Source organism: Colletotrichum tamarilloi (assembly GCF_030869305.1).
Source record: "Colletotrichum tamarilloi strain Tom-12 chromosome Unknown Scaffold_1.1, whole genome shotgun sequence".
Lineage (NCBI taxonomy): Eukaryota > Fungi > Ascomycota > Sordariomycetes > Glomerellales > Glomerellaceae > Colletotrichum > Colletotrichum tamarilloi.
This window is the reverse complement of record NW_026849384.1, coordinates 1,708,469-1,736,420: the sequence shown is the minus strand read 5'-3', so window position 1 is coordinate 1,736,420 and position 27,952 is coordinate 1,708,469. Positions and strand designations below refer to the sequence as shown.

The following is a 27,952-nucleotide window of genomic DNA, read 5'->3' as shown; positions in this document are numbered from 1 at the left end:
TGGTTCTCATAGCGAATGCAAGGCAGACAATGCCTCTTCCGGCTTTGGAATACAAATTTCCTCAAATGCAGTACAAACCCCAAACTCTCCCCCCTGCGATATCCTCAGAGAAACCATCACCACCCCTAATCGACGGCAACAAACAGACACCACATGTTCGACGATATAACATCATCAAAAAAACCGTTGTGAAACCAAACGGCCCAAAAAAACGGCGCCACACCGTTGGCGCTTACGGCCGTAGACTCCTGTCCGTGTGGGCGCGCAAAGCTTAAAAGTCGCAAGTGCGACGACGCCGTCCAAGTCTCGAGACGACGCTAGACTGCCGGCCTAATGGCAGCATATTGGTCAGTGAACGAACAGGAAGATTTTTTTTTTTCTTTTAAAAAAAAAGCACCTGCCTAAATCCAAACTTGTGAGCACTTAGCTCGACTAAAGGTGCTCTTAGACTCTTCCTGGCCCCAAGCTAACAACGGAGAATTATTTGTCAATTCCTTAGCTTGACTAACGGGTATCTCCGTAAGATCGGGCAGGTTGTCATGGCGCGCGCGCTTGCGAGATCTCGCTGCCTTTTCCATAGTCGGCGATTCTTGCGCTCGCGTTCCCGAGTCTGTAGGTACGTGACCTCGGACCGGCGGTCGGTGACAACAAGTCAAGATCGTTCAGCAGGGCTTGTGCACATTGAAACCTGGTATCATATTCGATCATTAATAAGACAGCACATGCGTCAATCTCCCCAACTACCCCGGCAATGCCCCTTTTCCCAAACCTTGACCACTAAACCCCCTATTTCTCAAAGCCCAGCCAATACACTTTGGATGCCAACGCTACTAGCATCGTCGCGACGTTGCACAAATGCCTTGAAGTCGGCCTTGGTAAGCTTCTTGCCCTGGCCAGAGGGGCCCGCCGCGAGCGTGCGAGACTTCTCCCTTAGCGCCTCGGGTCCGACAATGAAGAGGGAGCCAATATCAGTGAGAAGCTCGGCCGAGGTTTCTACGTCCGGTGCGAGCGACCACTCCTTGAGAGTGGAAGAGTACTTGGACAGATCCTGCGCGACCATGAGTCCACCCGTAGCATTGACCTGGAACTTTTTGAAGTGGTCAAAGAGCAGAGCCAGGACGGCGAGTGCGACCTCGGAGCTCCAGACCTCCAAGTTCTGGCCGTCCACAGCCTGGGCGGCGTGCTTGGAGACGCGGGAGAGAAACTGGCTCATTTGTAAACAGGTGGGCGTCTGAAGTGAATCCAGATCTGCGTCGCGAGGACGGAAGTCAAACTTCTTCTGACTGGAAAGAGAGCGCGTGACCCAGTTGGTAACGACATCGATGGAGCTGCGCATCACGGCGTTCGTCTTGCGCTCAATGCCGTCAATGGCGGATTTTGTCTGCGTGGACATGCTGCGGCGGACTGTCGTGTTGGATTCGGCCAGCTTGATCAGCACAGTAGTAATGAAGCGTTCCATGATACTAGTGATGGTCACCGCGGGACGGATTGAAGGGAGGTAGCTCAAGTCTGGTTCCGACTTGATATTTTCCTGAGAAGTCGCCTGGTCGAGCGCGGCGTCCAAAGCCGTCTCCACATAGACGCGACCCATTGTTGTGAGCAAAAGGTTTAGGAGAACGTTGACGTCCTTTGGTGTATCGGCGGGAGAGCCAAGTTCTAGGGTTCTTCGGACGGATTCCGCGAGCCACTTCATCATTCTCTTGGCATTCGCTATGCTCAGAATGCCGTCTTCTTCTGACACCTCAACGTCGTTTTTGTTGTCATTGTTGTCTTGTATTCCTGCAACACGAAGCATCATAGCCTTCTGAGTGGCTGTTAACTCAGAGGAGTCGAGGCGCTCGAGATATGCATCCTTGGCCGACGATAGCATTTGTGAACTCTGTTGTGCAAGTGAGGCCATGAAGCCAGTCGGTGCCTTCTTTCTCTTGGAGTGGTATGTTGTGAATTTGAAGAGCAACGAGTTGTACGTTTCCTCGAGACTCTTCCTCTCTCGGTCAATGTATGAATTACCAACAAGGTAGGGAACGAAAAGCTCCTCCATCTGCTGGTCCAGTGTCTGGGAGATTTGGGGGGAAGCCGGTTCCGGATGTTCGGTAAGGCCGTGTGATTTGAGGTCTTCGATCAAAGAACTGATGTATGTCCTCGATGAGTGCAGTGATCTGAGGAACGCCAAGGAAGAGATTTCGTTGGCCTTGTCCAGCACCATCTCGAGCCTTTGTTGAACAGACTGCTGGAACACTCGCTGAATGAATTTGATCAAAACAGTCTCGTAAAAAGGGAAGGCGCGCTTGATGATGAAGGATTCCTCCTGCATGACGAGTTTGACCTCGTCAACGAGAGATTGTAGGCTGGCTTCGACGCCAGGTGGTTCAGAATCGGGATCTGCAATCTGTTCCCATGTGTCGCCGTCCAACATAACTTCATCCGAAATCAATTGGTCTCTGTCGATGAAGAACTGGTGCTGATTTACAAAGGTCGCGATGACGCTGGAGCCACCGTTGAAGTCGTACAGGACCTTGGAGCACTCCATCATGTCGTCGAAGTTTTGCCGTCGGTAACTGCTGTTGAACTGCTTGAGAAGCTCCTGCTCCAAAGACTCGGAGAACTTCTCGAGTAGTTCTCTCGTGTTGTGCACGCGATTTGTTCCCGTGACGCCGTTCGTAACGCCGTTTCCTCGGAACCCGTTTGTACCATTCGTCTGACCCCAAGAGGTCGGGTCTAGCCGCTGACTGATTCGCATGAGCTGTCGGGAGATTACTGCGCATCGTACCTTGTTCTCGGCTCCTCCCTGTCTCTGGATCTCCTCTAATGACGTGAGCTGGCCCGTCTCGCTAACCTCAATCCAGCATTGGATGAGGAAGTTGGCATCCTGGGCTCGCCTCCGTTTTCTGTCCAGCTCTTCAAGCTTCTCTCCAATCTGCACAGCAATATTACCGCCTGCTTCTTGTCTCGCACTTCTGTCGCCGTTTGTCGCGGATTGGTTTAATGATAGATCGAGTGCTTCGAAGGAGGCCATGGACTGGTCGAGCTTTCGACCGAGGGTATCGAGTGTTTGATCATGCTGGGCTTCGGCCCTTCGTACATTGGACTGGAGTTCCGATTCCTTCTCCTGGAGTTCTTCGGACAACGATCCAAGCTGCGACAGCGCATCTGCAGAGAGGGGTTAGTGAGGAAGGCACGAGACGAAGGGAACGAAGCTGCCATACTCTCAAAGGTGCGAATGAGTGGCTTGGGGTCAAAGGCGGGTTGCGATGGACCTGATCGGCGGTTCGCAGGCACGGCATTCTCGGCAAGAGTGTCGACGAATTCGCGGACCACGAAGTCCTGGTTCGAGAAGTCCTCGAGGGTGAAGCTGGGCCCTTGAGGGAAGAGGGACTTGGCCCCAGAAGGGGCCCGTTCCATGTTGGCGGTCGGGCAGAAAGCGAATTTACTTGTGCAGGTTCAATAGAATGGCAATTTGCTACATGGCTCTTGAGTCTTGGTATTGTGTAATCGGATTGTCGTCGGCAGCTTGTCGCTCAATGTGTGGTATCGCGGTCGAGGTTGTGTGTTTCGGGAGCACGGGTATCCGCGTTGCTGCTCCCAGCGAGTGACGAACTGTCTGTCCCTTGCTTGAGCTTGGGCCACTGCAAGTCACTGCCCCGCCTTTGTTGGTCTGTGTGTACTTGAACTCGACGGTGTCACGTGATGGAAGTCACCACCAAAAATGGTGATTATCAAGGGTCCTTTCTTTACTACGTAGATATTCAAACGAGCAATTCAACGAGACTGCCCAGGCTAGTTCCTCCCACCGGCTTATTAGGCACATCTGCGGATGTATCCCGAGGCAGAGAAAACATACCTAGTATGAACATCAACTCTCGATATCCTGGGGAGCTGATGCCCTCTTTAACGCAGGACCTCAATCAGTGGCAAGCTGGTAAACCTCTGATTTGATTGCTCCGGCCCTCACGACTCTGTTGGAGGCTTCTATATACTCAATTGGGGCCTTGAAGTGCCTTGTGATACTCCAAAAACTCACTGCCGACTAGGTGTTGTCTAACAATCGCCGTCTCAAGATGACTTGACACAAGACCCTTTGCTAGATTGAAATGCCCATCATCCCTGTACACCTCACTCCCGTCTTCGGGAGGCTCAGAGGCATTTACCAAGATACAGATGGGCTCTACCTCCGCGCAACGTTGCTCTCTACCTGCCTGCCAAGCAAGCAACGGGCAGACATAGGCAGCAGGTGGGGCCCTGTCTAATAGTTCGCCCTTAGTCTCATCGCATAGACATATAAGTCTCCCACGACATCTTCACATCCTTAACTTCGACAGCATCATCTTTTATCTTCCTTATTTCACATATGTAATTTGCCTTCACTCTCTAGTCGCCATGGCCGTGGAACACAAGCCAGTCGAGGAGACAGACCGCCTTAGTCTCCTGCCAACAGAGCTCCTCATAGACATCATCGAGCATGTAGACGTCGCTTCTCACCTGAACTTTGCCTGTACCTGAAAGAAGATCGCCAAGTGTTCAGCCGGAGTTCTTCGCCGTCACAGAGAAACCCATGATAAGTACGGCGTCATCTCAGACCTCCAGCCGGCGACTATACCCACATTGTTGCGAAATGTTGTCATGCACAAGGACCCTTGGATCACATGACACATACGCTCACTCGAGATATGGGGTAGCCGAAGGTTTTGGGAAGACTGGCTTTGGCCGCGAGAACGTTTTGACGAAGATGCGCAGCCGTTGGAGTGGACGCTGGAAGATAAGGAGCGGGCGGAGTACATGCGGCTTTTCAAGGATATACTTCATCCGGATTTTGACGATACGTGTGTGGCCGATCAACAACTCGACGAGGGTTACGATGGAATCCTCAAGATCTTACTTATGGCTATATGCCCTCACCTGAGTAGTGTGAAATACATTCTGCGCGACGAGGGCACCAGGTGAGCCTGAACCTAGGATCTGCACATAGCTACGTTCTAACGCATCTGGTTTAGAGATGACAGCCTCAAATGGCTCACTTCGCTCATCGAAATGAGCCACCTTACCGGATCCTGGGCACCAGGGCTACGCGCTCTTCGTGAGGTCTCCATCGGAGTGCGCTCCGGAACTTGGCTAGACTACGACCGTAAGGTCAATCATCGCCCTGATCTCCTAGCAAGTGTACTTAGGCTCCCCAGCATCGATACCGTCTACTTCCACGGCGTCTACGATCGGGATGGCGATCGTATCAATGACTTAGCCCGCGGCCTGACACGCGGCTGCTCAAGCGTACAGCACCTGTTTATCGACGGCGGAGAGTTTTTGAGTCCAGGGTTCTGCTCAGCCCTCCTCAACGCCCCTCGCTCCCTCAAAACCCTCCGCCTCCGCGGCAACGTTGGAGGTGATCAGGACTGCTGGCACGAGATCGACAGATTCCTGCTCAATGCACGCAACGCCCAGGCTGGATCTCTTGAGAGTATCATGCTCTACGGAGCGTGGGGGATGGAAACTGCTCGCAAATCCGGCTGTGACCTGTATCACCTCCATTTGCTCGAACTCAACACATTCCACACCTCCGGCATGTCTGGCTCGACAACTCCGACCTTCTCAAGCAGGCGGACAGCTACGATATGTACACGATACCAGACCTATGGCAAACGCCCACCGAAGCAGCGCTAGAGTGGATTATCTCCCGCCTCCCCGCGTCGATGGAGGTTCTCTTCTTAGGTAAATCGGCGGAGCAAAGTGACACAGAAAAGACAAAGGATCTCCTCATCGGCCTTCTCAAGTCGGACAGGTTCCCAAACTTCAAGGCACTATTCATTGAGGATGACGTGGTCCGACGAAATCGGTGCGGCCGGGCGCGTTGCTCCAACCACGAGCCGCCCAACAATCTTTACTTCCAGCGCCTCATAGCCGTGGGCGAGAAGCACGGGGTCGACGTGGATTGTACGGCTAGCGGGCCCAGGAAGAGGATTCACAGCGACGAGAATATCGGGTTCCCTGCTGGCCCGGATTACGCGGCCGCGCTGAAGTCTTTGCCCTTGGACTCCTCGATCCATGGTTCCGGCGCGCGAGAGTTCAATGTGTTTGCGGGCGAGTGGCAGCTTAAGGGGTGCGGTAACTGTGGCGAATGCGAGAAGTGTTTCCAGGCGTACTCTGAGGAGAGTTGGAAGGCGAGAGGGAAAGGAATCGAGACATGAATTGAAGATTGAGCTGCATGCTCAAATATGTTGTCTCTCAATTATCCTTCCTTGGGTGTGTAATCATAGTCCTCGTTCTGTCACTTGATCAGCTCTAGAATTCGTCATCTGGCGACTTTGGAGGAATATAAAACCGCGCATCCATCACTGAGTCGAGTTTGGTTCACTCTAACCGTGCCATCCATTAGTTGTTCGATGATCTTTGCAGAGATAGGGAGTTCTCATCGTGTCTTCACATAGCCCTTACAAACGAGCGTCAATACAACCTACATTTTGCCCCTAGCCACTTAGCTTCGCTTTCCTCTGTATATCATGTTCAGCATAAGCGCTCTAGTGCGTTCAGAGAGTGTGTTTGTCTGAGTTCGGTTGAATATGGCTTCTTCCCTCGGATCAAAACGACCTGGTGGTTTCAGGGTACTTTGCTGCTTTCTCGCGGGACTCCTGATCTATTTGGCCTCGGATGACAGCCGAAGACATTATTGCCTGCTCAATCAACTTTTTTCACACAACCATACCATATTTATATCCCTTCGTATGATGACGGAGGCTTAGTTCTCTCGTGGCGGTGTTCCTTAAGCTCTGGTGCGTGTTTGACATCGAGCCATCTAATTGCTTTACCTACTTCGGGTTCTTTCCTATAAACTTAGACTTCCTCAAATAAAAAGACGTCACACTACAAGAACTTGTAGGAGACTTGTCAAGACCACAATTACAGTATACGTAGCTTCCATTGCGCGGACTGGAGTACGACGTCTGTGCTAGACCGGACAGTAACATCAACTCGTTCAAAGCTCCCTGAAGGTGACATACAATGTACGCTTCCTGGGTAACACATGTGAATGTATATATGGCTAATATCCAGTACCTGTCCCTGATAATCCGCTCTTACTACTTCTGCCGTACGCATCGCCACGTCAGCATCACCCCCTGGCCAAGGCGATGACAAACTCATTGTAATGTTATTAAGATGCATCTTGAAAACCCAGAGGCATCGTCTTACCCCAGACATACTTCATCTCATCAAAAGGACACTCTTGGCTTGTCGACAGCCTACAGAGAGACAGCAGCTGTTGTTGCAATTCGCGTTTGTTGACGTATACTGAATTTTGAGGACAATAACTCACTCATGCCTCCATGACTGAAGGCAAGGATCCTCTCCCATCCATATCCCCTCGCAACCAACAGACTACTTCTGGACTGTGTTATAGAAAGACCGTGTACATCATGCTCCTGAATTCAAAACCGACCCCACTGTATAGTCATTAGCTGTGTACTCACGGACTGTCTGTAGAGAGAAACGCGTTTCAAGGAAGCCTTGGTTGAGCTTCAGGGTAACATCGGTATAAGTCAGATTGCAAAAGAGGAAAGCATGTGCCTTACACGCTGGGTATGGCCATTCAGTCTCGCAACCATGGAATTGGCAGAGGGTGCAGTGCAGGCAAGTAGCCCACGCCCACCCTGAGAGGTGAACCTATGAGACTCTGGCAGCACTTCAATAATTCATCCACGGATAGTCGTGACAGTCATGAAGCGGACTTCGCTGGGGTCAAGGCTTGTCACGTCATGCTTAAGCCTCTCTAGGTTTCGCAACCCCTTGGGCCGTATATAGTGCTAAGCCGCGGAATGTAAACATGGTCAACCTCGCCAAGCTCGATACCCACCTGAATAGGAACTCTAACGATGGCTTCCCGTGTGGCCTGAGCCGCAAGCGGGCTGCAGTTTGCTATGTACGGGGGTTGACTGACGCGGCTAGCTATCAATCGCCATCAGCCGAGTTGGGTATGTCTCCAGACTGTATAAGACAAGTCTCGGTGCCGGAAAGCTTCAACGGAGGGGTACCATCCCCACCGGAGAAGGCACGGCCTCGAGCGGGCGGACCCCTTGACTGCAGTACATAGACGATTGCGCAAGTTTCCCTTAACGACATGCCAATGCAACGTACTTGGGCCACTCCCCAAGGGTGACTCAGCGAGACGACAGAAAGAAAAATCTGTCGAGGTCCATTGTAAACATGGCGAAAGCCAGACCGTGCGGATCGGCTCAGCCCTGCGAAGACGACGCAACCGGAGTCGTCAGCGCGGCCGGTGACTAGAGTAGCATTCTGCCTCTCTCTCGCAGGACCCGAGCTCCGACGGCGGGGACGACGTTGGCCGAGTCGCGCCGGAGTGTGGGGATGGCACTGCAATGTTGATCCAAGATTGGAATGGTTCCGGGTTCTACGGCTAGCACCACAACGCGGTCCCTGAAAAAACAGGAGCCACCCCTTTTGAGTGCGAAAAATGAAAAGGGTCACCCCTTGTTCCCATCCACTTTTGCAGAGTAAGGTGAGGATCCAGAAATGCGGCGCCGCATTGAAAGATTTGGAGATGAAGTGATCGGATGTCAAGTCGGATTTGGGGGCTCATGCCCGGAGCCTCATCAAATGCGGCCAACACGCCTCACCGTGTTGTGGTACTTTTTTGAGGCACGACTCGTTGACTTGCCTAGTATGAGCACCAGACGTCAGCTGCCTGCAAGATTCGTTCTAAAAACGTAGGTAGGACGCGATGACGGGCAGCAGAGGAGTTGACCGCCGTCGCGGGGAGCATTAGGGAGCGAAAATGGACCCAAAATATCCGAACTGTAGGACGAAAGGGGTGGCTCGGAATCCCAAGAATGCCGGGATCGGCGCTAGAACAAGTCGCAAAGACGTATTTCTAGATCGACATTGGAAAAAAAAAAAAAAAAAGGCGTGGACTGGCAGACTAGGCTCGTAGACGGTGAGGTGTGCGTTGTTCTGTCTCGGTCTCTCGGAACGGCCTAGCTAGCCGTCAGCTGGTGAGAGCACGTTGCCAAATGGCGAGATCTGAACGGGCCGGTCGTCCTCTTCGCTTTGCTTCTCTTTGTGCCTTTCTCGAATCCCAAGAAGTGTGCAAAGGTGGCTGTGCTAGGTCCGGCTATGAGGGACGAGGCGGGCAAGCGCGGCGGGCAGGTGGGAGGATGAACCGAAAGCGGGTTGATGTGCCGCGGCCTCGGGCTGGAGTGGACCACTGGAATGGAATGGGTGTGGACTGTGGATGAGATGATGCGTGGGACGGGGCGCAACTGGGGAAGGGAGGCGCCGCGAAGCTATTTTTACCCAAAGCTTCTTGTGATTGTTTCTCAGGGTGGTTGTTGGTTGTTGGGTTTTGTTTTGTGGGTAGGACGAAGCCTTCTTTGTGCACTTTGTACGTATGTCCGTAGAGTGCTACAGTTCGGGTTCCCTTCCTGGGCCGTCCTGCTGGGAAGGCCAAAACCTTGTGTCCGGATCGAGTAAGTAGGTTGACTTGTGGGAGTTGCACTGTTGCACGGTCTGATGGGACGCCGCGTATACAGTTTCCCTCTTTGTCGGGCCACCTGCTAGCCTCGACGGCTTTCGTGTTCGATGGCTTGAGCAAGGGGGTCGGTGATGAGTGAAACCCGTCCGGCAAATTGACCGGGCCCGGCCTGTTTGGTCCACGCTGCTGTTGTGGTTGTGATTTTTACTCGTACTATTGTTGCTGTCAGTCAAGAGTAGTTGGTTAGATAGATGCACCAACGTAAAGTTGCGCCGGATGCTAGCGAATGGCGCACGAGAAAGAAAAAAAAAAAGCTGGATGATCCGTGGCCAAAGGGAGGGAGGGTGAAAAGTGCACGTTGCTGCAGGAACTGAGCTGCAAACAGATGCGATGATCGAGAGGGCGTAATCACAATGCTGAGAGACGAGATCCAGGTCAGCAGGATCAGACGGAAGAGCAAGATCGGCACCACGTCGTCCAATGGTTGGTGTCAAAGTACGTAAAGGGTGTTGTGTATGCAGCATGATACATCAAGAAGAAAGCCTCGAAAATCATGTGAGAAACCGGATGACGAGAGACGCTGAACGAGCTGTCCTTCAGCCAGGCGCGATGTTTGTTTAATTCCCATCACGCCACCAGGAGTGCAGGTGCCGACATTGGATGAAGGTGGGAAAGTACCTTAAGTGTTGGATGGCGAACATGTTCCTTTCTAGGCAGAACTTCAGTGCTAGGAACCTGGGAAGGATGAGAAAAGGACGAAAGCCAATTGTACGTATCTGCGTTGATGAGACGGAAGGAACCATCAACGTCAGACGTGGCAGGACCCGAGCTGACCTCTATGCCTTCCCGCTCAAATGTACAGAGTACGTCAGGCTTAGAAGAGAAGGCGTCAGATGCAAAGTGGCAGTTCCAACTTCCAAATCGACTCACGAGTCACATAGCTGCTTTTCGATTTCCAATTCACCCATTCATTTATCCTCAGACATGGAATAAATGACCGTGTTCAATTTGACCTCAGCTGGGAAGAGACAACCCCGCGGCGCGCCTTACCACCAGCTTGCCTGCCCTGCCCTGCCAACCAGACCGTCTAATAGACTTCAGTCAACAGAGAGACAGTCAGCTTGCTGTGGTGAGATCTGGAGTACATGATGTTCCAGAGGGAGAAGAAATGTCTGTCTGATCTTCGGCCTGGCATGCTCGGCTTTACAGCACTTTCCCTTCCAATCAAGCAAATCACAACCTTGGTTGACACGGTTTGGTTGTTTCTTGATCTTCCCCTCCCCTGACTCTCTCCAACATCATACATGGCAGACGGCTAATGGTGATTCAGGTACCTATCTGTAGGCTTGCAGACGCCAATGAGCCATTTGCTTGGGTCCAATAAGCCAAGAGAGCCGCTGTCCGGGGGTCATCCGAGCCCAGTGGCATTAACATTTGGATTGAGGGGAAAGTTTCAAGTACATGCCCCGTCACCAGCAGCAACTAAGAATAAGCAAGGTTGTGGGCAACATGAACACAGCCAACGTCTATCGTTCTGCCTATTCTCCGAGAGTTTGCGATACATTGGAGCATGAGAATAGCGAAACAGAAGCCAGAACAACAGACACACAAAGCATGAGGAAATAGGCTCCGTTTCGTACGCCGCAAAGCACGCGTCCATTCGGCAGTCCGGGCTTTTCATTGCAACGGTATGCGACGCCTGGGAAAGGGCACTGGCAGGACCCCGTGTTTCCGGTTTCTCGGGGTCGGGTCCAATCGCAGGTCTGGCTGCAACCCTGAGCTGGGCCAGCGTAGCACCGGACTTCGACCTCTTGACTTTGGAGAGTCTGGAATCTGCAGGAAGGAAAGAAAACCCCGAAGAGTATGCATCACAAGACGCACACATACACAAACACAACTATTGACACTATTCGTACACAGCAAGTACAAAGAAACGCAGCGCTCATGTGGCCCGACCCGGTTTCGGTATCGCCTCAACTTATACTACTGGATCCCGTACAGATATGTAGGTGCGAATTCATTGCAGCACAGTCCAGTTGTCCCATACGAACTGCCCAATTTCACACACAAGGTGGTACAGATTCGGTCGCACCCACACTCTCACCTGAATAAAGGGAGAGTTTCCAATTCTCGCACACAATCACAGGCGTGCTCCTCCGTATACGAAGTGGAAAGGCAAGGGCTTTCTCCGCCAAAGAGATGGAACCGGGCAAGATGAGTGATGATGCGCGAGGGGCGAAGAAGATCAAAAAAAAATCAACGGGCCCATCGTAATTGCATGGCGCTACCTCCACGACCACCGTCGATGCCGGCGCCCAGCTCGCAGTTCCGGGAGTTGAGGGACCACCCCAGGCTAGCCCATGCTGGGCTAATGCAAGAATGAGCCTGCCCTGGGCTTTGCAGGTTTGCAGGTTTGCAGCTTGGTGAATTGAGATGAGATGAGCCTGAGCTGAGCCGAGCTGGAGGAAGTGAGGGACATGGGGCTTGATGAGATGGAGCAGACGTTCCCCCTTCATTCAGAGAGTCCTGAAAAGTTCTGGATGAGAGAGTCCTGACTCCTGAGTCTGTCGTGAATTCTCATTTGGAGCAAGCCCAGCCTCAAACGGCGACACGTCCTCTTTGCCCGCCGGCCCCAGATCTGTCGATCGAAATTGCGATTACTGTTACATGGCTTTCCGCCGTTGACCCGTCGTAACTGCTTGCGGCCCCTTTTACCCTACCTTACCGTCCAAGGTACTTTACGATGTATTTCTTAGAGACCACCCGACCTCATGTGAGTGGTGACTTTTTATTTTGGTGTGCATTCTTTTCATCCGTCCAAGTCTGCTGTCTCCACCCTAGTCCTCAAAAACGTCATCCCTCAGTCGGATGAGTGACCGTCTCCCTACCTCACACACCAAGAACGCCACGCAAAGGCTGGTCTTGGGGGCCCTCAATACGTGTACCGTGAAATGGAAGGAGGGACCTGGACTCAAGGAGGGAGGGAAGGAGGGATGAAGGTACAAAGGTACAAGATGGAAGTACGTACCGTTTTGGAGGAGGGATGAACGGAGGATGTGAGGTGAGCCAAGTGGGTCCTGCCGCATGCACAGTGCTCCAAAGGGACGAAGAACCGCCAACGTTGCTGCTGCGGATTTACCGCGTGGGACCCATCGCAAAAATCACCAACCTGGAAGGAACTCTGAAAGTGAATGGAAGTGGCACAGCAGAAGAAAGAGAAGGAGAAAGAGGCACTGGTCGGGGCTTCCCTTACCGTCGTGCTGTAGGAATAGGTAGTGTAAGGTACCTTGCGCGGTACGGAGTACGGGATGTGCCATCCACATCCGTCGCCCATGATCAGACTCCCCCAGAAAAAAGAGAAGGAAAGAGAAGAAAGAGGGACTTGAAGAAGGTACCTTCCAACTGCCTTGCTCCGTATGAATAAGGTAAGGTACCTCAAAAATCAGAACGCCTTACGTACCCTGTCCCTACCAGCACCGTTTTCTCTCCTAGCTTTGGCCTTGCGTTCTTGTTCTGTTTTCCTCACCTCACCAACTTACGTACTCTTCACTTTCGACCAGCTCTGCTAAACACGTAACGGCCCCGTTTCCCATCGACCGCCAGCAACAACGGCTGAGGAAAAAGCGCAGCACTTGCACAGCACAACGCGCCATCCCGAGCAAAGCCTCACACGGGCAGACATATCCGTACAGACAGACAACTGGATCTAACCTGACCTGACCTGACTTGACCAGCACCAGGTAAACCTCCACTCTCTCGACACCCCTCCCCTCGTCAACCCGAGCCCGTCGTCCCCTCTTCTCGCCCTCATCCTCGTCGTGTCTCTCTTCCTGGTCCCGTCCTGTCTTGCAATACCGACCTTAACGACCTTAACTCGCTCACTCTGTGTATCCGCACCATCCCAGAAACTTTCTTTCCAGGGATCCGGTGTCTTGTGTCTTACCTCTTACACTAGACCCCGAGCAATGTTCATGGTCTAGGTGGCTCGTACATGGATGGGCTCGTGCACGCCATTCCATTCCATATTCCCACTCTTCTCTCTACGTCTCTCACAAGGAACTAGGTCTCAGTCCCGCAGTCGCCGTCTCTTGGCTTGTCCTCCCGCCCTTTGTTTGTATTCATAATAGCCGCCTCCGCCCGCCGTTTCCTCCTGCTACCTGGAAGTCTGCTTTGCTATTTCTGGTCTGGACTGAACTGTTTGTTTCCATTCCTGCTGCTTGCGCAAAGAAACGGGAGAGAAGAAAAAAAGACTAGCTAGTTGTTGGTTGCGAGATCGCTCCTTCAGCTCCTACCTTACTGTACTACCACCATACGTTTCTCCTACTTGCGCCGCAGCGAGGTGACATTCACGCCAGATCCAGACAAGGACTAGACTTAGCAAGACTGAAAGACGGCTCGGCTACTCATTATGCCCAGCATGACGTCGAGTAAGTTGTCGGTCTCTCGCGCCTCTCTTAAGTCTTCTTTAAGCCATTTCTCCTTCTCTTCTTCACAAGTCAACCTCACCAACCCCGTCTCGCCCAAATCACGTCGCGAAAGGCATCACAGCGTATCCGAGCCTGTACACGACCAAGCTACCCACGGAGACGCCGCCGTCGTCAACGCCAACGGTTACACGTCCTCCCGCCCGCAGCGTCCCGCATCCCCGAAACGATCACAGACCGATACTACCGTCAACTCACCAACGACAGCTGCGAAAATCAATGCCGGAACTCTTAACGTGACGCTTGAAGAGAAGGAGAAGCCCTCCGAGCCAGTGCTCGCTCCCACTCGACCTCCCAACAACAGAAAGTCCCGGTCCTGGGGCAACCGTCTGTCTGCACTGTTTCCCTCGCTCATCATCCAACCCACAGATCAACCTCAGACTCAATCACCGCCTGCCCAGCCTCAGCTGCAGCAACAACACCAAGTACCGATTCACCGCAAGCCGCTGCCCGACGATACTCCTCCCGCCTCGTCTCCCTCCGACAGCGCACCTTCTTACCACACAGCTGAGCATCCCACCGTGAGACCTGTGACGAGCTCCGGCCTGGGTCTGGGAATTGCTCCTACTGCATCTGAATCCCTCGACCCACCTCCTCCGGCTGCTCCCTCTGATGCACCGCCTCCTATTCCTAGAAAAATCGCCCCCGCACCTCTAGACTCTTCAACAATATCATCCCCCGCTGCCGATCAGCCTCTGGTCTCTCCTCCTCAACCTCCAACACCTACAACACCAAATATGATGGCCGCACCGTTGCCGCCTTCTGAGGCGCCTCCGCCAATTCCCGCCAAGCTGCGCAAGGAGAAGAACTTGCCAACGCCTCCTGCAGTATCACACAACAACGATGCTCCTTCGCCAAGAGCTGTCTCCCACCCAGAGGCAACCTCGCCGGCGAAACTCAAGAAAGAAAATGCCACCGAGCCTAGGAAGCGAAGCAGCTCCTTCCTCGAGAATCGCAAATCCGCATTCCCCATGCTGGGCGTTCGCGCGCCTTCACCAGATGCACGGGGCAGAAGCACCTCTGCACACCCACCCGGAGCCAGAACCGACACCGGAAGCTCACATCACACCGGGTCGAACGAGAGCCACAGCCCGACCCGCGACGAGAGACGTGGACGCTTGCGCAGATCTTGGCTGCCAGGTGGCGGAAGATCAAGGTCAAACTCTCACGACGTTTCCGCGGCTATAAAGAACTCACAGGCGTGGGTCTTGTCGCCTGATACGCCTGGCGAGTACAACACTTCATTCTTGCTGAATGCTGAAAAGGTAAGCTTCTTGCCGCGTGCCCCATCACATCGGACGGAGAGACTGATTTACCTGCAGGTCCCGGAGTTGTGGAACGAAAACGGCAATGTCTACGTTTACCTTCAACCCAGAAGCAGTAATGCCGGACCTTCGTTCAAGGTTCCGAGCTTCTCTATCATCAACTCAGTCATCTTCAACGAGCTTATTCAAGCTGAAATGTCTTCGCCATCGGGACGGAGCCGGGGTAGGAGTTTTGGTGGTAGTCTGTCCGTCGATGATGCGCTGGTCCGGGCAACCATTTCCGGGTCCGGCTCTCCTCCTGCAGAGGACCCAGACAGCCCCGGCGAAGGCGAATTGAAGTTGTATCTGCCGGCAACGCCCCCACAGTACACGCAACCCGGAAACGGCCTCGCCGCGCCGGGACCCCAGCTTCGTGCCGAAGTCGACCGCGCAATTGCAATTCGCAACCTCTTTGCGTTCCTGACCGGCCAGCCTCTGGTGGCCACCAAGGCGCACCCCACCACCTTTGCCGCCTTCCTGCAGATCTCCAAGTTGCTGAAGGAGTATGGCTTCACGAACGCGGACGGGCAGTCTTTTGGCGAGGCCGTCGACTTGAGCTTCGGTTTCTTTATGGAACAATTATCGCTTGCAGATGTTCGTCACAGCCGCGAGAAGACGCTCGAGTCGTTGATTCTGGGTGAGAGCATTAAGTCAATGGACTTATACAACGAGGCTTTTGCGCACGCCGTCGGCAAGTACACTGCCATTCTCGACCTGAGCTCTCCTCTGTTCGAGCAGGTATCACTGTACACCAGACAAAGACTGGAGCGCGCACATCTAGATCTCGTCAACCGCCAACACAATGTCAACATCAGACTGGAGCGCTTCGAGTTTCCCTCATTGTTCGCAGGTATCGCCAGCTCTACGTCAGACCCCGGGCTCAAGGCTGTCCGCTTCAAGGTATGGGAGAAGTACTTCAATAAGATGAAGCAGTTCGTCATGGGCTACTACAAGACCAACTTTGGTGCCTGGCCCCCGAAGGCTAGCAGCAAGAAGAACCCGTTCTCTGAGAGCGGTCTCAACCGTTTGGTGTTGAAGGCGCTTTACTCCGACATGACCGCTCTTTACGATCTTTTGGTCGATCGTGAAAACATCACCACCAGAGTGATGGATGGAAATACCGATGAAGGTTCTGCCAAGTCAACGGATCCCCTCTCAATTATCAACCTGCGCAAGATGCTCACCGAGTTCGACAACTCTACGCCTCCCGTACTACCGCCGATTCCTTTCGATGTTCCCAAGTTGCCCACAATGACGTCCATTCTTGCTACTTACGACAACTTGTCAGCCAAGGAGCAGGCCAAGTTTGACAGAAAGATTAAGGAACACGAGTTGACGCTGGTCATTCAGAAAGCGTACAATTGGGACGCCAACAGCGTTAACATTCCCTTCCTCATGGAGTTCAAGGAGTTTGAGCAGCATGAGGCAAAGGGAAAGAATGCGGCAGACCTCGCCGATCAGCGCATCGGCTACTGGCTCTTCCTCTACGTCGTCATCCAGTCGCTGCCCATGCTCGTGGTCGACGCGCCCAACCTCAAGTTCAACGAGGGCGTTGAGTACTTCCTCTGTGAGCCGCCTATGGGTAACCTCCCTTGGGTTGAAGATGCTCGCCAGGTCCGCAAGATGTGGTACGAAGTTTCTGGCGGCAATGGCTATGTCGAGCTCTCGGCCGACAGTGTGTTGTTCAGTGTCGAGGCTGTCTACCACCGCAGCCACTGCTGGCTCGCGGCCAAGGAGTGGGAAGGGCTGTCCGGCGCGGACGCCCCACCCCCACAAGACGCTGGCATGTCTCCTCTGGAACCGCCCCGGCCAGTTTTCCCTGGTCCGGATGGCATTGTCGGCAGCCCCCCGGCCCTCGGAACAAGTGGCACCCCACCCACACCTGGGTCTCCACAGTCCCATCTCCGGCCGCGTAATGCTTCGCCAGGCGGACGTCAGCTTGGCAGCCGCAACGCCGCGCACCGTTCCAGCATGATCTTCGGCCTCGAGCCCGTTCCGTTCGATGAGGGCCTGCCTGGCGACCGTAACTCGCGCGTCGGTAGCGCACGAAGCAGCTCGGCCGGCTCCCGTCCTCTGAGCATGGTTATGCCGCGCTCGCCCTCTGCCACAAACCTGCGCAACATGTCTGTTGACCACACTCACGATCCCGCCACGTCCACCATGACCTTTGACGACATTCTCGGAGGCGGAGGCGAGGATAAGAAGACAACCAAGAAGAAGAAGGGCAAGTTCTTCTAAGCGACTTACTACTTGCGATAAGGTCTTTCATCCTCGTTATATGGGATGAGAGACCTGTATTTATACCCTCATAATACTGTGTGCGTACGCGTTTGGTTAGGCAAGATTTTCTTGGCCTTCACGCACGGTCGATACCTGCATTTCCACCAAGCTATTACGGGTGCTTGTTGATTTGAATCTGCATAAAAAGAAAAGGAGAACACAGCGGCATTTACGATTACGTCCATTAAGGGGAGATTTGGTCGGCTGACTGCCTCGAGAGGCTTTCAGCATCAAAAAAAAAGCAGTTTTGTGTAGTTTGCGTTGGTTGCTTCATGGATATGACACCCCCCTAAAAAAGAGTCTTTCACATTTGGAGATTAGCGGCCTCAACAAGATGATGGCAACCCTCCTTTTTCCATAGATCGATAATGATATCTGCCTCAGTGGATAGAGGCGTGGAGGAGGTTTATGAATACAGAGTCTTTTGACCAAGTCACGTCCTGAAGCTTTGCACTGCGAAATATGTGAGATTCCGGCAGCATCGGTGGGACATGTGGTCGTGAAGTATGACGGCAGTCAACTGGCAATGACGGCTGAGCAGCTCTAACGCTTCTTGACGTATTGCTGCCATGTTGACAGGTCCTCAATATGGAATCCCACCATTGCCGCTGGAGGCTTTTGTTCTAGCAGCACCAGCAACGTATGAAGGAGAGGCCGAATGAGAGTGATATACGCCCGTGATTATTGAGCCGACTGTTGGTTATTGAGAAATTCTTCCATTTCTTTGTAAGACCTCCATCTCTCTTCAACCAGCGGGATCATCTTCTGAGTGTTCTGGTTGGAATATGCGCCGCGTTGGAAGTGGAGAGAAGGGAGGTTCGTCATGTGAGTAGAGTCGGCTTATGTCCTCTTCGTTGTGATAGGAAACCTATTTACTACTGGATCGACAGTTTCTGCGTGAAGGCAGAATGCCTCACTCCCGTTATCTCAGGAGAACCATTCCTGCTGTATCCCATACGAAGAATCAAACCTTTAAGAGCTTGACGGCTTTGACGTCTACCTACTTTTACTTATTTCCTTGAGTCGAGATGGAGTGATTCAAGACGGAGCGAACGCATCTCCTGAAGTCACAGATTACTCACTCGATGTAATACTGGAGACACATCAAGACCAATGAACATCTGGCTGCCACAACATTCATTTAACTCATCTATTACCCCCCTCAAGGGAGATTAATCCTATACTTCAAGTCATCCGGGCTCACGCTCGTAGGATCCTCCACCTGCTTAATCCACACGACAGACTTATCCTCATACACAACCTCGACATCAAACATGTGCTGCGACTCCCGCTCGCCGACCTGCTTGACAATAGTCTGGTTCGCCTCCTTGTAGCTCTCCAGCATGCTCAGCCACGTCTGCGTGTCCCACAGCCCGTCGCGGCGCGGGTACTCCCGGAACAGCCTCATCGCGTCGGCCCGCACCGTCTCGTCCATGCAGAGCATCGTCGCCGCGCCGAGGGGCCACGTTGGGCTGTTGCTGTCCATTGTGAACATCTCGCCCGAGGCGCTGAGTAGGCGCTGCTGGAGCTCGAGGAATTCCTTGCTCAGGTCGACGTAGAGCCGGAAGCTGGGCGTCATGGCCGCGAGCTCGTCCGTGTCGCAGTAGTTTGCCGTCCGGATCGGGATCGATAGGTAGGTGGAGTGGATGCGCAGGCCCAGGACCTTGAGGTACTCTCTCGTATCGCACTTTGCTTCTTCTCCTTCTTTCGCCTGATTCTCCCTCTTCTCCTGCGCTGCTTCGAGGAGGGGCGAGAAGCGCGCGCGCCAGGCTTGGACGTAGCGATCGTGCGCTTTCACTTGCTCCGGGTTGATGGGCAAGCTGACGTTGGGCGGGAAGGACGGCGCTTTGTTGCCCGTGCCCTCGACGCGGAAGCCGATGATGAGGGGCGCGTGGTGGATTACGTGGTGCTGGGTGACCTCCCACCAGCGGTGCGCCTCGTCGAGCGAGTCGAAGGTGTCGGGCATCTCGTCGACGGCGTAGCGCGAGGTACCTTGGCCGCGACAGCACCAGGGCACCTGCTTCTCCGTCTCCTTTGGGTGGTCGCCGTTGTGGCTCCAGGACTGCAGCGTCAGGCGCTGGAAGTTTGTGGCGATGGCGTCGACTAAGGGATCACGACGGGATGACTCCTTCGTCGTCTTCACCTTTTTTGAGCGGCGCTTCTCGTACTGGTCGAGGATGTTGTACCCGTGGTTGAGGTGCGTTAGCGCGGACCTCCTGTCGCCGTGGAGGGCCTCGAACATGACGAAGAGGAGGCACGTCATGAGGACGCTGGGGAAGGTCTCCTCCGTGGGCGGAGATTTGACGGTCAGCTGCAGCGCGCGGTTGTAGTACTCGAGCGCGTCGGCGAAGTAGGGGCCTTTACCCGTGAGACGCTCCTCTCGGGTGCCGCTGCCGAGGGCGGCGGCGCCGATGGCGAAGGCGGCGTTGCGGACGGCCAGGTCGGAGCGGGCTATCTGCGGGATGGTCTCGGTGATGAGCTGGGAGGGGAAGACGAGGGTGTCTGCGGCGAAGGAGAGCCATTGGTCAAAGTGGTCCTTTTGGAGCTGCGTCGTGAAGACGAGGCTCTGGTAGCTCGGCTCGACGGAGAAGGGGGAGGAGGAGGTGGAGCTGCCGTTGGGGCTGGTGGTTGCGATGAGCTGTTTTGAGGCTGCGCCGGGAGGGGAGGAAGCGTTTGGCGATTTGGGTTTGTACCCCTCACATTCCACCCGTCGCTTGAGACAGTTTTGACATGACGGCTTTGTCTCGTCGCATTTTATCCTGCGCCGTCTGGGCGAAATTGTGTCAGTAGGATGAGAGGAGATGAGAATCCGATTCGATGTGCATGAGTTGACTTACTTGCATGTGACGCATCCCGTCCGGACTTTGGGCTTACTAGCCCTGGTAGTAGGCCCGGCGTTGTGAGGCCAGTTCTCGAGCGCAAAGGTGAGAATCTGGGGACCGGGAGAGGGCATCAGGGCCGGAGTTTGGTTTGGGCCTTTGTTGTAAGTAAGAGGCTGAGAAAGTGAGAAGACAAAAGTGCCTTCAGGGAAGGGATTATTGGGGTTTCCGGGTACTCGGGTCTCGGAGACTGTGTGTTTCCCGCTATAATGTTTTTGTACAGATGCGAGGTCGTCGAGTTGTAGTCTCTCGCATTTCTAGAACCGGAACACTTGGCGGGCAGCAGTAGCGGTTATTACACAAGATTTGATGCTGCTGTACTTCTTCTTTCTCTTTCTTTGTTGCAACTTTGTAAGCGCTCAAAGGAAACGAAGGAACGATGTATTATTGCTGCCTAAAAACGCTTTTACATCAATCCGTAGTAACCCTGCTCTATCTCTTAAAAGGAATGGGCAGAAAAAAAAAAGAAGAAGAGAAGAAGAAGGTAGGATGAATCCTTCTGCAAGTCAACAAGTTGAGAGTTGGTCTTGTCAGGCAAGTTGACAGAATGGGAACTTGTCAGGAAGGGGGGGTTCGTGGAGGATAAAACGTGGGGCGTTATCTCCGAGCTATGAAGTCAAAAACAATGTGAGGAGAACTTCGACCAGAAGGAAATCGAGGAATTGGAAACATCGGGAAATGCGCACCGCCACCCGTTAGCACGAGTTGGCGGCATGGCACGCATGGGTGCCAGGAGTTCAGACCCCTTGGCTGGGTGCAACATGGGGGGGTTGTTTGGTTGTCAAAGTCAATCAAAAGCCGCCCTGGGTCCGGGGGGGTTGAGCCAGGCAGCAGTGAATCGTGAATCGATGACGGCTAGATCACGGAATCATAATCATTACATAACATCGGTCAAGGACATCGATGAGTTCACAACATTCTAAGCGCTGGCTGGACAATTGTAGAAACTATCCTATTGAAAGCCTCGAAGCCTTTTGGGGGCCGTGGCTGTGTCGCACATGGTTCCTGACTGCGCCGCCGTTGAAAGACGTGGTCTGGCAAAAGTCTAGAACTACCAGCTAAGGTAAGGTCGGCAAACGTTGATCGGATAACTACGCCGCCCCGCGTGGGTGTCAGATCGCTGGGTGTCTGTGTGACACGTTCAACGTGCAAGTTGCCGCGCGCGGAGGGGGGAAGAAGATGGAGGGGGAGGGGCAGCCCCCCCCCCCCCGGCCGTCCGCGATCCCAGGCTGTCCCCAGCGAACTCCATAACGTCGCCGACTCGGTGACCAGAAACCCTCGTCGGTAGGTTTAAATGGACAGCTCCGGCTCCGAAGTGTGGACGAGGAACGGAAGCTAACAGCCCTGTGGGATTTCCAACCGTTACGGATACAGGGCTGTGGGCTGGTCCTTGGTCGATGGTGTGCTTCCTCATTGGAGGGGAGTGGGTATGCGGTCATCTTAAACCACCCGAAGGATTCTGAACCTTTTCCGTCCTCTTCATGAGAAACCTATCACAACCGCAAGGTTTAAGGCTGAACAGAAGGGCTTGAACCTGATTCCGTGCCCCTTGCCCCGAGTAATATGCCCCTTTTGAGACAGTTGGGCAATCAACGACCTGGCTGTTCTTCGCCAGAACTAACTTGGAATGGATCGGGCTTGTTCGAATGTCAGTTGATCATTGGGCTCCTCCCGAAACTTAGTATCATTCGATGTTGAACAGCCCATGCCCTCGACTCTTGATGCCATCGAGCCCCATTTCATGCTGATTCTTCGAACTAACTCCGCGATAAGGATCTTGATGATTGCCGTCATTTCCATCTTTGAGTGGTAGAAAGTTGGGGAGAAGCCTGAAGTCTGCGGCATTAGGTTTTTGCACCAATGAACCAGTGTGCACCGTGGATAGGGGCCACGTCTGAAAATTTCTCACAATCCTTAAGCGTCGTTGGTCTTAAATGATGTGGACTTTTTCAAGATAAGAATGTCCAGTTTTCCAGGCAGATAAAGTTGAAGAATCCTTTCCTAGCCCAAAGCTGTCTTGGATACACAGATCGGTACATTAAAGGAGGCATGGGTGTGCGGGATACGAAGCGTGACGGGACCTATCTAGTGAAGGGGAATATGTGTTTTTCGGACAATGGGAGAACCTCCAGTTTATTGCCAGTTGGGCACTGGTCAGAAGCAAAGAACTCGTGGAAAATTTAGGCATCGCATCAGTTGTCGACGGAAGAGTGACTTCGTACTGCGAATGCTGCCAAGTCCAGTTATCTTCTCAGTCATACTATTGAGTGCCTAACATGCAACGACAACGAGACAATGAGGCCACGGACCTGCACAATGATCTTGTTCGAAAGTACAAGAAACATGGCACTGTCATCAATGAAATCTGGAGAGATTTTGGTGTAGGCCAGCGTGCGAAGTGTGTGAAGGCCGGAGCAATGGAGGGTGTCTTGCTCAGACACTCGGGGGACACTACCCTGGGCGATAACTACAAGATTTTTCCCGAATGGAATTTACGCGACTTGACTGAACGGCCCGAACATTTTCTGAGCATGCTAGAGCACCGCATCGAGAAAACGCCTATGGAGCAGTACTGTTACGGGCTTAACGGTGGTAAGGGTGATGCTGCTATCGTTCAGGAGAGCATGCGGACGCAAAGTCTACGTCCGCCTGCATCTGAAAAGGACTGGTACATGCTGTTTTCCGACGGAGAATGGTACGGTTGCAGTGTTTATCTGCCCGAAAAAGACGAGAAATCGTTAAGCGGGCTTGTCCCGGCCATCAGAGCGGGACTTGTGCGACCAAGTGATATCGGCCAGCTGATCTTAAAACGTCAAGTCACCTTGCTGCGATCACTCAACATCCTCATTGACGATATCTTGGATCAGGGCTCGAAGACGCGGAGTAACGCCCAGCGCCCTAAGAAGCCAGAGGAGATAACCACTGCGGCATTCTCAAAATTGAGCATCTCACAATCCCCCGCCAGGCTTTCTCTGGCCGATCTCGTCAACGCTGCCTGTGATCAGGCGGCTTTATTCAAGGAACGCATAGAGCTCTGCTCAGAGCCGGCTGTTCTTGCACACGGCGTGAGTTTCTGGTTCTGCAGCCGGCCAGAGATCCTCCCAGACGAGAAAGGACGTCGTTTGCCGGTGGTTTCCGACAAGTATGTCAGTGCCAGCGTCTTCGACGCTGTCCATAACGCCGTCAAGGCGGCTGTCCTGTGGAATTACATGCATCAGCTCCTCGGGCGTTTCGAAAGCTTGAACCAAGACAAAGCCCACCGGACTATCCTGCTACAGGAGATAGCCAACGCCGCCCAGCTCGCTTACGTCTCCGCCCAGGCCTTACTCAAGCGGCATATTCAGTCGCATTCGGGCAGCAAGTGGTACAAGCGAATGTCCAATACGCACGACAGCATTGGGAACGCGCGCGTGACGCTCAAAGGCAACCCAGGCGACTTGACACGAAGCGACCCTCAACTTCACTATATGCTGCGTCTTTGCCATCCTGATACCACTGCAACCAAGGCCGTCGAATGGCTGAAGAAGTTGGGTGATCTTCACCAAGCTCATCCCGAAGAGCGAGAGAAACTGGCCGAGAGCGAGTTCGAGTCTCTTTGTGATCTGGCCACCACAGTCGCCTTCATGCAAGATGTGACCAGTACAATCTCGACGCCAGCTCCATCCCGCAAAAAGGGGCAATTGTTCGTCTCCAGGTCCCAAGAGCTGGAGAAAGAATTGAACGAGCTCAAGACAGGCATTGATCTGAGGGACTTTGCCGTCCCCATCGACAACCTTCTAGAGCCGGGAATGACCGCCGAAGCTCTAGAGAACCTTAACCAGTTTATGATTGACAATGCCGGTGCCAAGCTTGGTGTGCTTTACGAAGATCTTGTTTTCGAATGCTTCTCCGACCTTGAGAATCAGTATGAACAGTACAAGGTCAAGATCGGCCAAGGCCAAAAGGAGTGGACGCCACTTCCGGTGCCTGCCCCCGAGCCGCGAGAAACTTTGGTAGAGCAGCGGAAGCAGAAGGAAAAGACTCGTCCAGCCCACGTATCTGCCTTTGAGGTCGGTCCTGAGGCAAACGTGTCGACTACAGAACCGGTCATTGAAAAACAGACTTTTGAAGTCTCACCGGCGACTGCCGAGGTATTCAACGCCCTCTTCAAGAAGTCAGAGTCCCGAGGTGCGGTGAACTGGACAGGTTTTGAAGGCGCTATGGCCGAGATCGGGTTTTCGGTCCTGCCCAAGTACGGCTCGGTTTTCACTTTCATGCCGCCAGATAGTATGGCAGTAAAGAGGCCGTTCACCATCCACCGGCCTCATAAGTCTCAGATTGAAGGGTACATGACGCTGGTGTACTCTCGGCGGCTCGCGAGGGCGTACGGATGGGATGAGAAGACATTTTCAGTTGCGTGAACAAATTTGCGATGTTCATCGCAAGGAACATGGGAATGTCAAGAGTGCGTAGAACTGGCTGGGTTTGGCTTTTAAAGAATGACTCACTTTCTTGTTTGGCATTACGATGTGAGGCAACTAGTGACGATAATATGATCACTATGGGATGATCCGGGGCACCAGAAAGGATTGGGTGATTGGTACGAGGTCGGATGAAGGTCGAGAAAGCCAAGGGATGTTGACCCTGTGGTTTCCCAGACTCAATGTTCAAAATTGCCAGACTTCGCCTGACATCGTTTTCCCTCTGGCTGCTGCGAGCATGGTGCCTTCGGATTTAAGATAATCTCAGACCCTGTTTCATTCCGCCTGAGTACCAACTGTGAATAAGGGCCGTACCATGCCTGATCAAAAGGTGTCATCGTGGAAGGACAAGGCAGCATTCGCGCCATTTGAGATAGCCACCCAAAACGCAGCAGAGCGATCTAGTATTCGCAAGCGCAAGCAATCATTTTCGAATACCGTCACAAGAGTGGTTAATTCTTGCACCAAGGATGCGAAGTCGACTGATCCACGTCAATTGGTCAATTGCCGGCGTTGCATCGTTGTCGATGTTCAACCCAACCACCAATGGTCGGTGACGTCAATTGAGGTCTGGGTAAAGTCGAGTGTCACGTGCAATATTGATCTAAAATTGGTATAGCGCTGGCGGGCCGCTCACGAAATGCGGGTCTTATGGCCTGTGCGACCGAGCCCGCGTGTGGGGTGCAGGTCTAGCGCCGAGCGCCGATATCCCCGAGCGGCCTCCTTCGGAACTCCGATGCGCACAATGTTGTGAAGTTCACACGTTGTCCAAATTGTGGCCAACGAACATGAAACTTAGCCAGCAGATAGAGCTCGGTCAGGGCTTTATAACCGTCCCATTCCCAACATGGGATTGTACAATTTTCGCTCTGGCGAGTTTACATGCCACCAGCGAGGTTGGTGTTCCGTTTCTTCCTCATGACACTGGACAAGCCAGAGCACACAATGAAAAGAGGTTCGCGTCGCCTGGAGGCAGTGTAATACCAGGGACACTGTGAGAGGAGCCGTGTGCAAGCACAGAGGGCTTCTCTCGAGGTACAAAAATAGGAATAATCACGATTGGTCTCCTTAGAGACCTTTCAGAGATTAAACTGAAAAGAACAGATACTACACTTGATCTAAGCCAAAAGGCAAAGAGAGCTAAAGAAGAAAGAGAGAAAACAAGCAAAGGACGGCGACAGACGGCGCTTATATAGAAATCTGCTGGGCGGTGTTCCGAGGCGCGGCTGGGGCGAGGCGGCAGAATGTGCGGGGACACGAGTCATTTCGGGCGGGGAGAAACCTTAGACCGCGTGGATACGTGCGGAAATTGGCTGCAGATGTGTCCAATGAGCTTGTTGAACCATAGACGGCCACCTGTTTGTCTGGGTCAACTTTCCGGTGAGTTACGTGAAAACATCCACCACGAACAGACGGTGAGGCTCGACGACGACAACCATTGGCTTACTGACTTCTGAGGTCCACTGTCTTTTGGTTTACCTTGTTGACCGACTGGTCCATTGAGGTCTATGGAGTCTGGTAACCAACCAGAGTCTGGTTGGCGGTGGAAAGTGTGACAAACAGACTTCGGGGTTTCACAATGTTATGCCAGCATGGTCTATGCATATATGCAGCAGCTTACTTGTGACTTGCACAAATTATTGTATAACTCAGTTGCCTAGTACTTCACCGAACTCACCGTCGCAAGAACACGACAAGGTGGGCGGGGATGGGTGTTTGTCACGAGATATGGATGTGGTTAATGCTGCCCACATTGAGTGGGCCCGCTTTTTGTGACAGTGTTCGAGTGTATTTCCAACGACCGACCTGCCGGATCCAGTAAGTGCTTCCAAGTCGTGAGATCTCCTTGATCCGGTCAATCGGAATCTTCAACTTGGTCAAGTTCTGCTTCACCACCTTGGTGATGTTGACCGATCCCTGCATCGTGGAGATGACCTTGTCGTGCGCAGTAACCGTCCGCTCCGAAAGGTCCCGGTCGTTCATGAAGCGAACAGACGATCGCACAGTTTCCGCTAGCGCGGTGCCCTCGGCGTCAGGTTCGGAGAAGGAGTCGACTTCGTGTGCACACTCTGGCCCGTTACTCGGTGTCCACCATGCCCATCATCAACCAAAGACTGGACGAATCCTCTAGATGTCTCTCGAAGCTGGGTTTGGCTTCATTCTAGCAATGATATATAGCACGTACCGTCGCGTAATTACCACCGAAACTCTGCGGGACAACTGGCCCGTAACAGCCGTGTTGGCGATCAAGCGGCTGCCTGCCCTCATCCGAGGACCGTCCGTAATCCTCCTTAATAGCTTCCACTCTGTTTACCTGAGTCTCTGGAAAGGACATTGATCTATGAGATGAAGGTGAAGACTAATATTTGTCCGGCTTTGCGTAATCGTTTTGCCGCGCGGGCGCGATCATACGGTCGGTTGCATACTCAACGCCTGCTTCGATGACTTTTTCAAAAATAGTAATACACTCTTGGGATCTAAAGTCTTTAAAGTCTAACACGTTAGCATCTTTAGTCTTTATCTCTCCCCAAGGCCCAGGTATATTATTAAAGGAATACACAGAAAGGGGATAAGAGCAATAGTATTAGTAACGACGATAGTAAGAGAGATAGTAATAATAATACTAAGAGAAATAGTAATAACGATAATAAGAGAAATAATAATAATAGTAGTAATAAGAAAAGTAATAATAATAATTAAAGATATAATAAAAATAATAATAAGAGAAGTAGCGATATAAATATATAAGGTAGTAAATAGTTATTAATTCAATTTATTATATTATATACGTGCTCTAAAATTATATAGAGCCCTATAAGACTAGTTAAGTAAACTAATAGTCCCGATATAACTATAACTCGATATCTTGCTAACTGATAACGAGTTATAGAACAGTCTACTTAAAGATATTATTTGCGTATTGTGTCCTGCGCGAGAACTCGGAATCCTTATAGTCGTCGGGGTAGAAGAGACCGACCACGTAATCGCTACCGCGGTGCCATCACTCGACAGAAGGGTCCTGGTGGGGGCTATAGAGGAGGCGAGTCTTGCTTAGCTCATGCCAAACCGT

General features: G+C 52.7%; 6 protein-coding genes across 6 annotated transcripts; 3 read left to right on the top strand and 3 right to left on the bottom strand.

Moving 5' to 3' along the window:
* Nucleotides 1-793: 793 nt before the first annotated feature.
* On the bottom strand, nt 794-3,402 carry CTAM01_00571 (exocyst complex component Sec10; the record flags this gene model as incomplete). The annotated part of the gene is made up of 2 exons (XM_060516622.1): nt 794-3,150; nt 3,207-3,402. The coding sequence occupies 2 exons, from the start codon at nt 3,400-3,402 to the stop codon at nt 794-796; spliced, it is 2,553 nt and encodes an 850-aa protein (XP_060389248.1).
* Nucleotides 3,403-4,776: 1,374 nt separating this feature from the next.
* On the top strand, nt 4,777-6,179 carry CTAM01_00570 (uncharacterized protein; the record flags this gene model as incomplete). The annotated part of the gene is made up of 3 exons (XM_060516621.1): nt 4,777-4,937; nt 4,992-5,510; nt 5,600-6,179. 3 exons carry the CDS (start codon nt 4,777-4,779, stop codon nt 6,177-6,179), a joined length of 1,260 nt encoding a protein of 419 aa, XP_060389247.1.
* A 7,704-nt stretch (nt 6,180-13,883) lies between these two features.
* CTAM01_00569 (choriogenin Hminor) lies at nt 13,884-17,501 on the top strand (the record flags this gene model as incomplete). The annotated part of the gene is made up of 2 exons (XM_060516620.1): nt 13,884-15,224; nt 15,282-17,501. The coding sequence occupies 2 exons, from the start codon at nt 13,884-13,886 to the stop codon at nt 17,499-17,501; spliced, it is 3,561 nt and encodes a 1,186-aa protein (XP_060389246.1).
* A 1,204-nt stretch (nt 17,502-18,705) lies between these two features.
* CTAM01_00568 (uncharacterized protein) lies at nt 18,706-20,496 on the bottom strand (the record flags this gene model as incomplete). Its single annotated transcript, XM_060516619.1, has 2 exons — nt 18,706-20,311; nt 20,381-20,496. The coding sequence occupies 2 exons, from the start codon at nt 20,494-20,496 to the stop codon at nt 18,706-18,708; spliced, it is 1,722 nt and encodes a 573-aa protein (XP_060389245.1).
* Nucleotides 20,497-22,698: 2,202 nt separating this feature from the next.
* On the top strand, nt 22,699-24,822 carry CTAM01_00567 (uncharacterized protein; the record flags this gene model as incomplete). Its single annotated transcript, XM_060516618.1, has 1 exon — nt 22,699-24,822. One exon carries the CDS (start codon nt 22,699-22,701, stop codon nt 24,820-24,822), a length of 2,124 nt encoding a protein of 707 aa, XP_060389244.1.
* A 1,779-nt stretch (nt 24,823-26,601) lies between these two features.
* On the bottom strand, nt 26,602-27,217 carry CTAM01_00566 (uncharacterized protein; the record flags this gene model as incomplete). The annotated part of the gene is made up of 2 exons (XM_060516617.1): nt 26,602-26,951; nt 27,082-27,217. 2 exons carry the CDS (start codon nt 27,215-27,217, stop codon nt 26,602-26,604), a joined length of 486 nt encoding a protein of 161 aa, XP_060389243.1.
* Between the last annotated feature and the right edge of the window lie 735 nt (nt 27,218-27,952).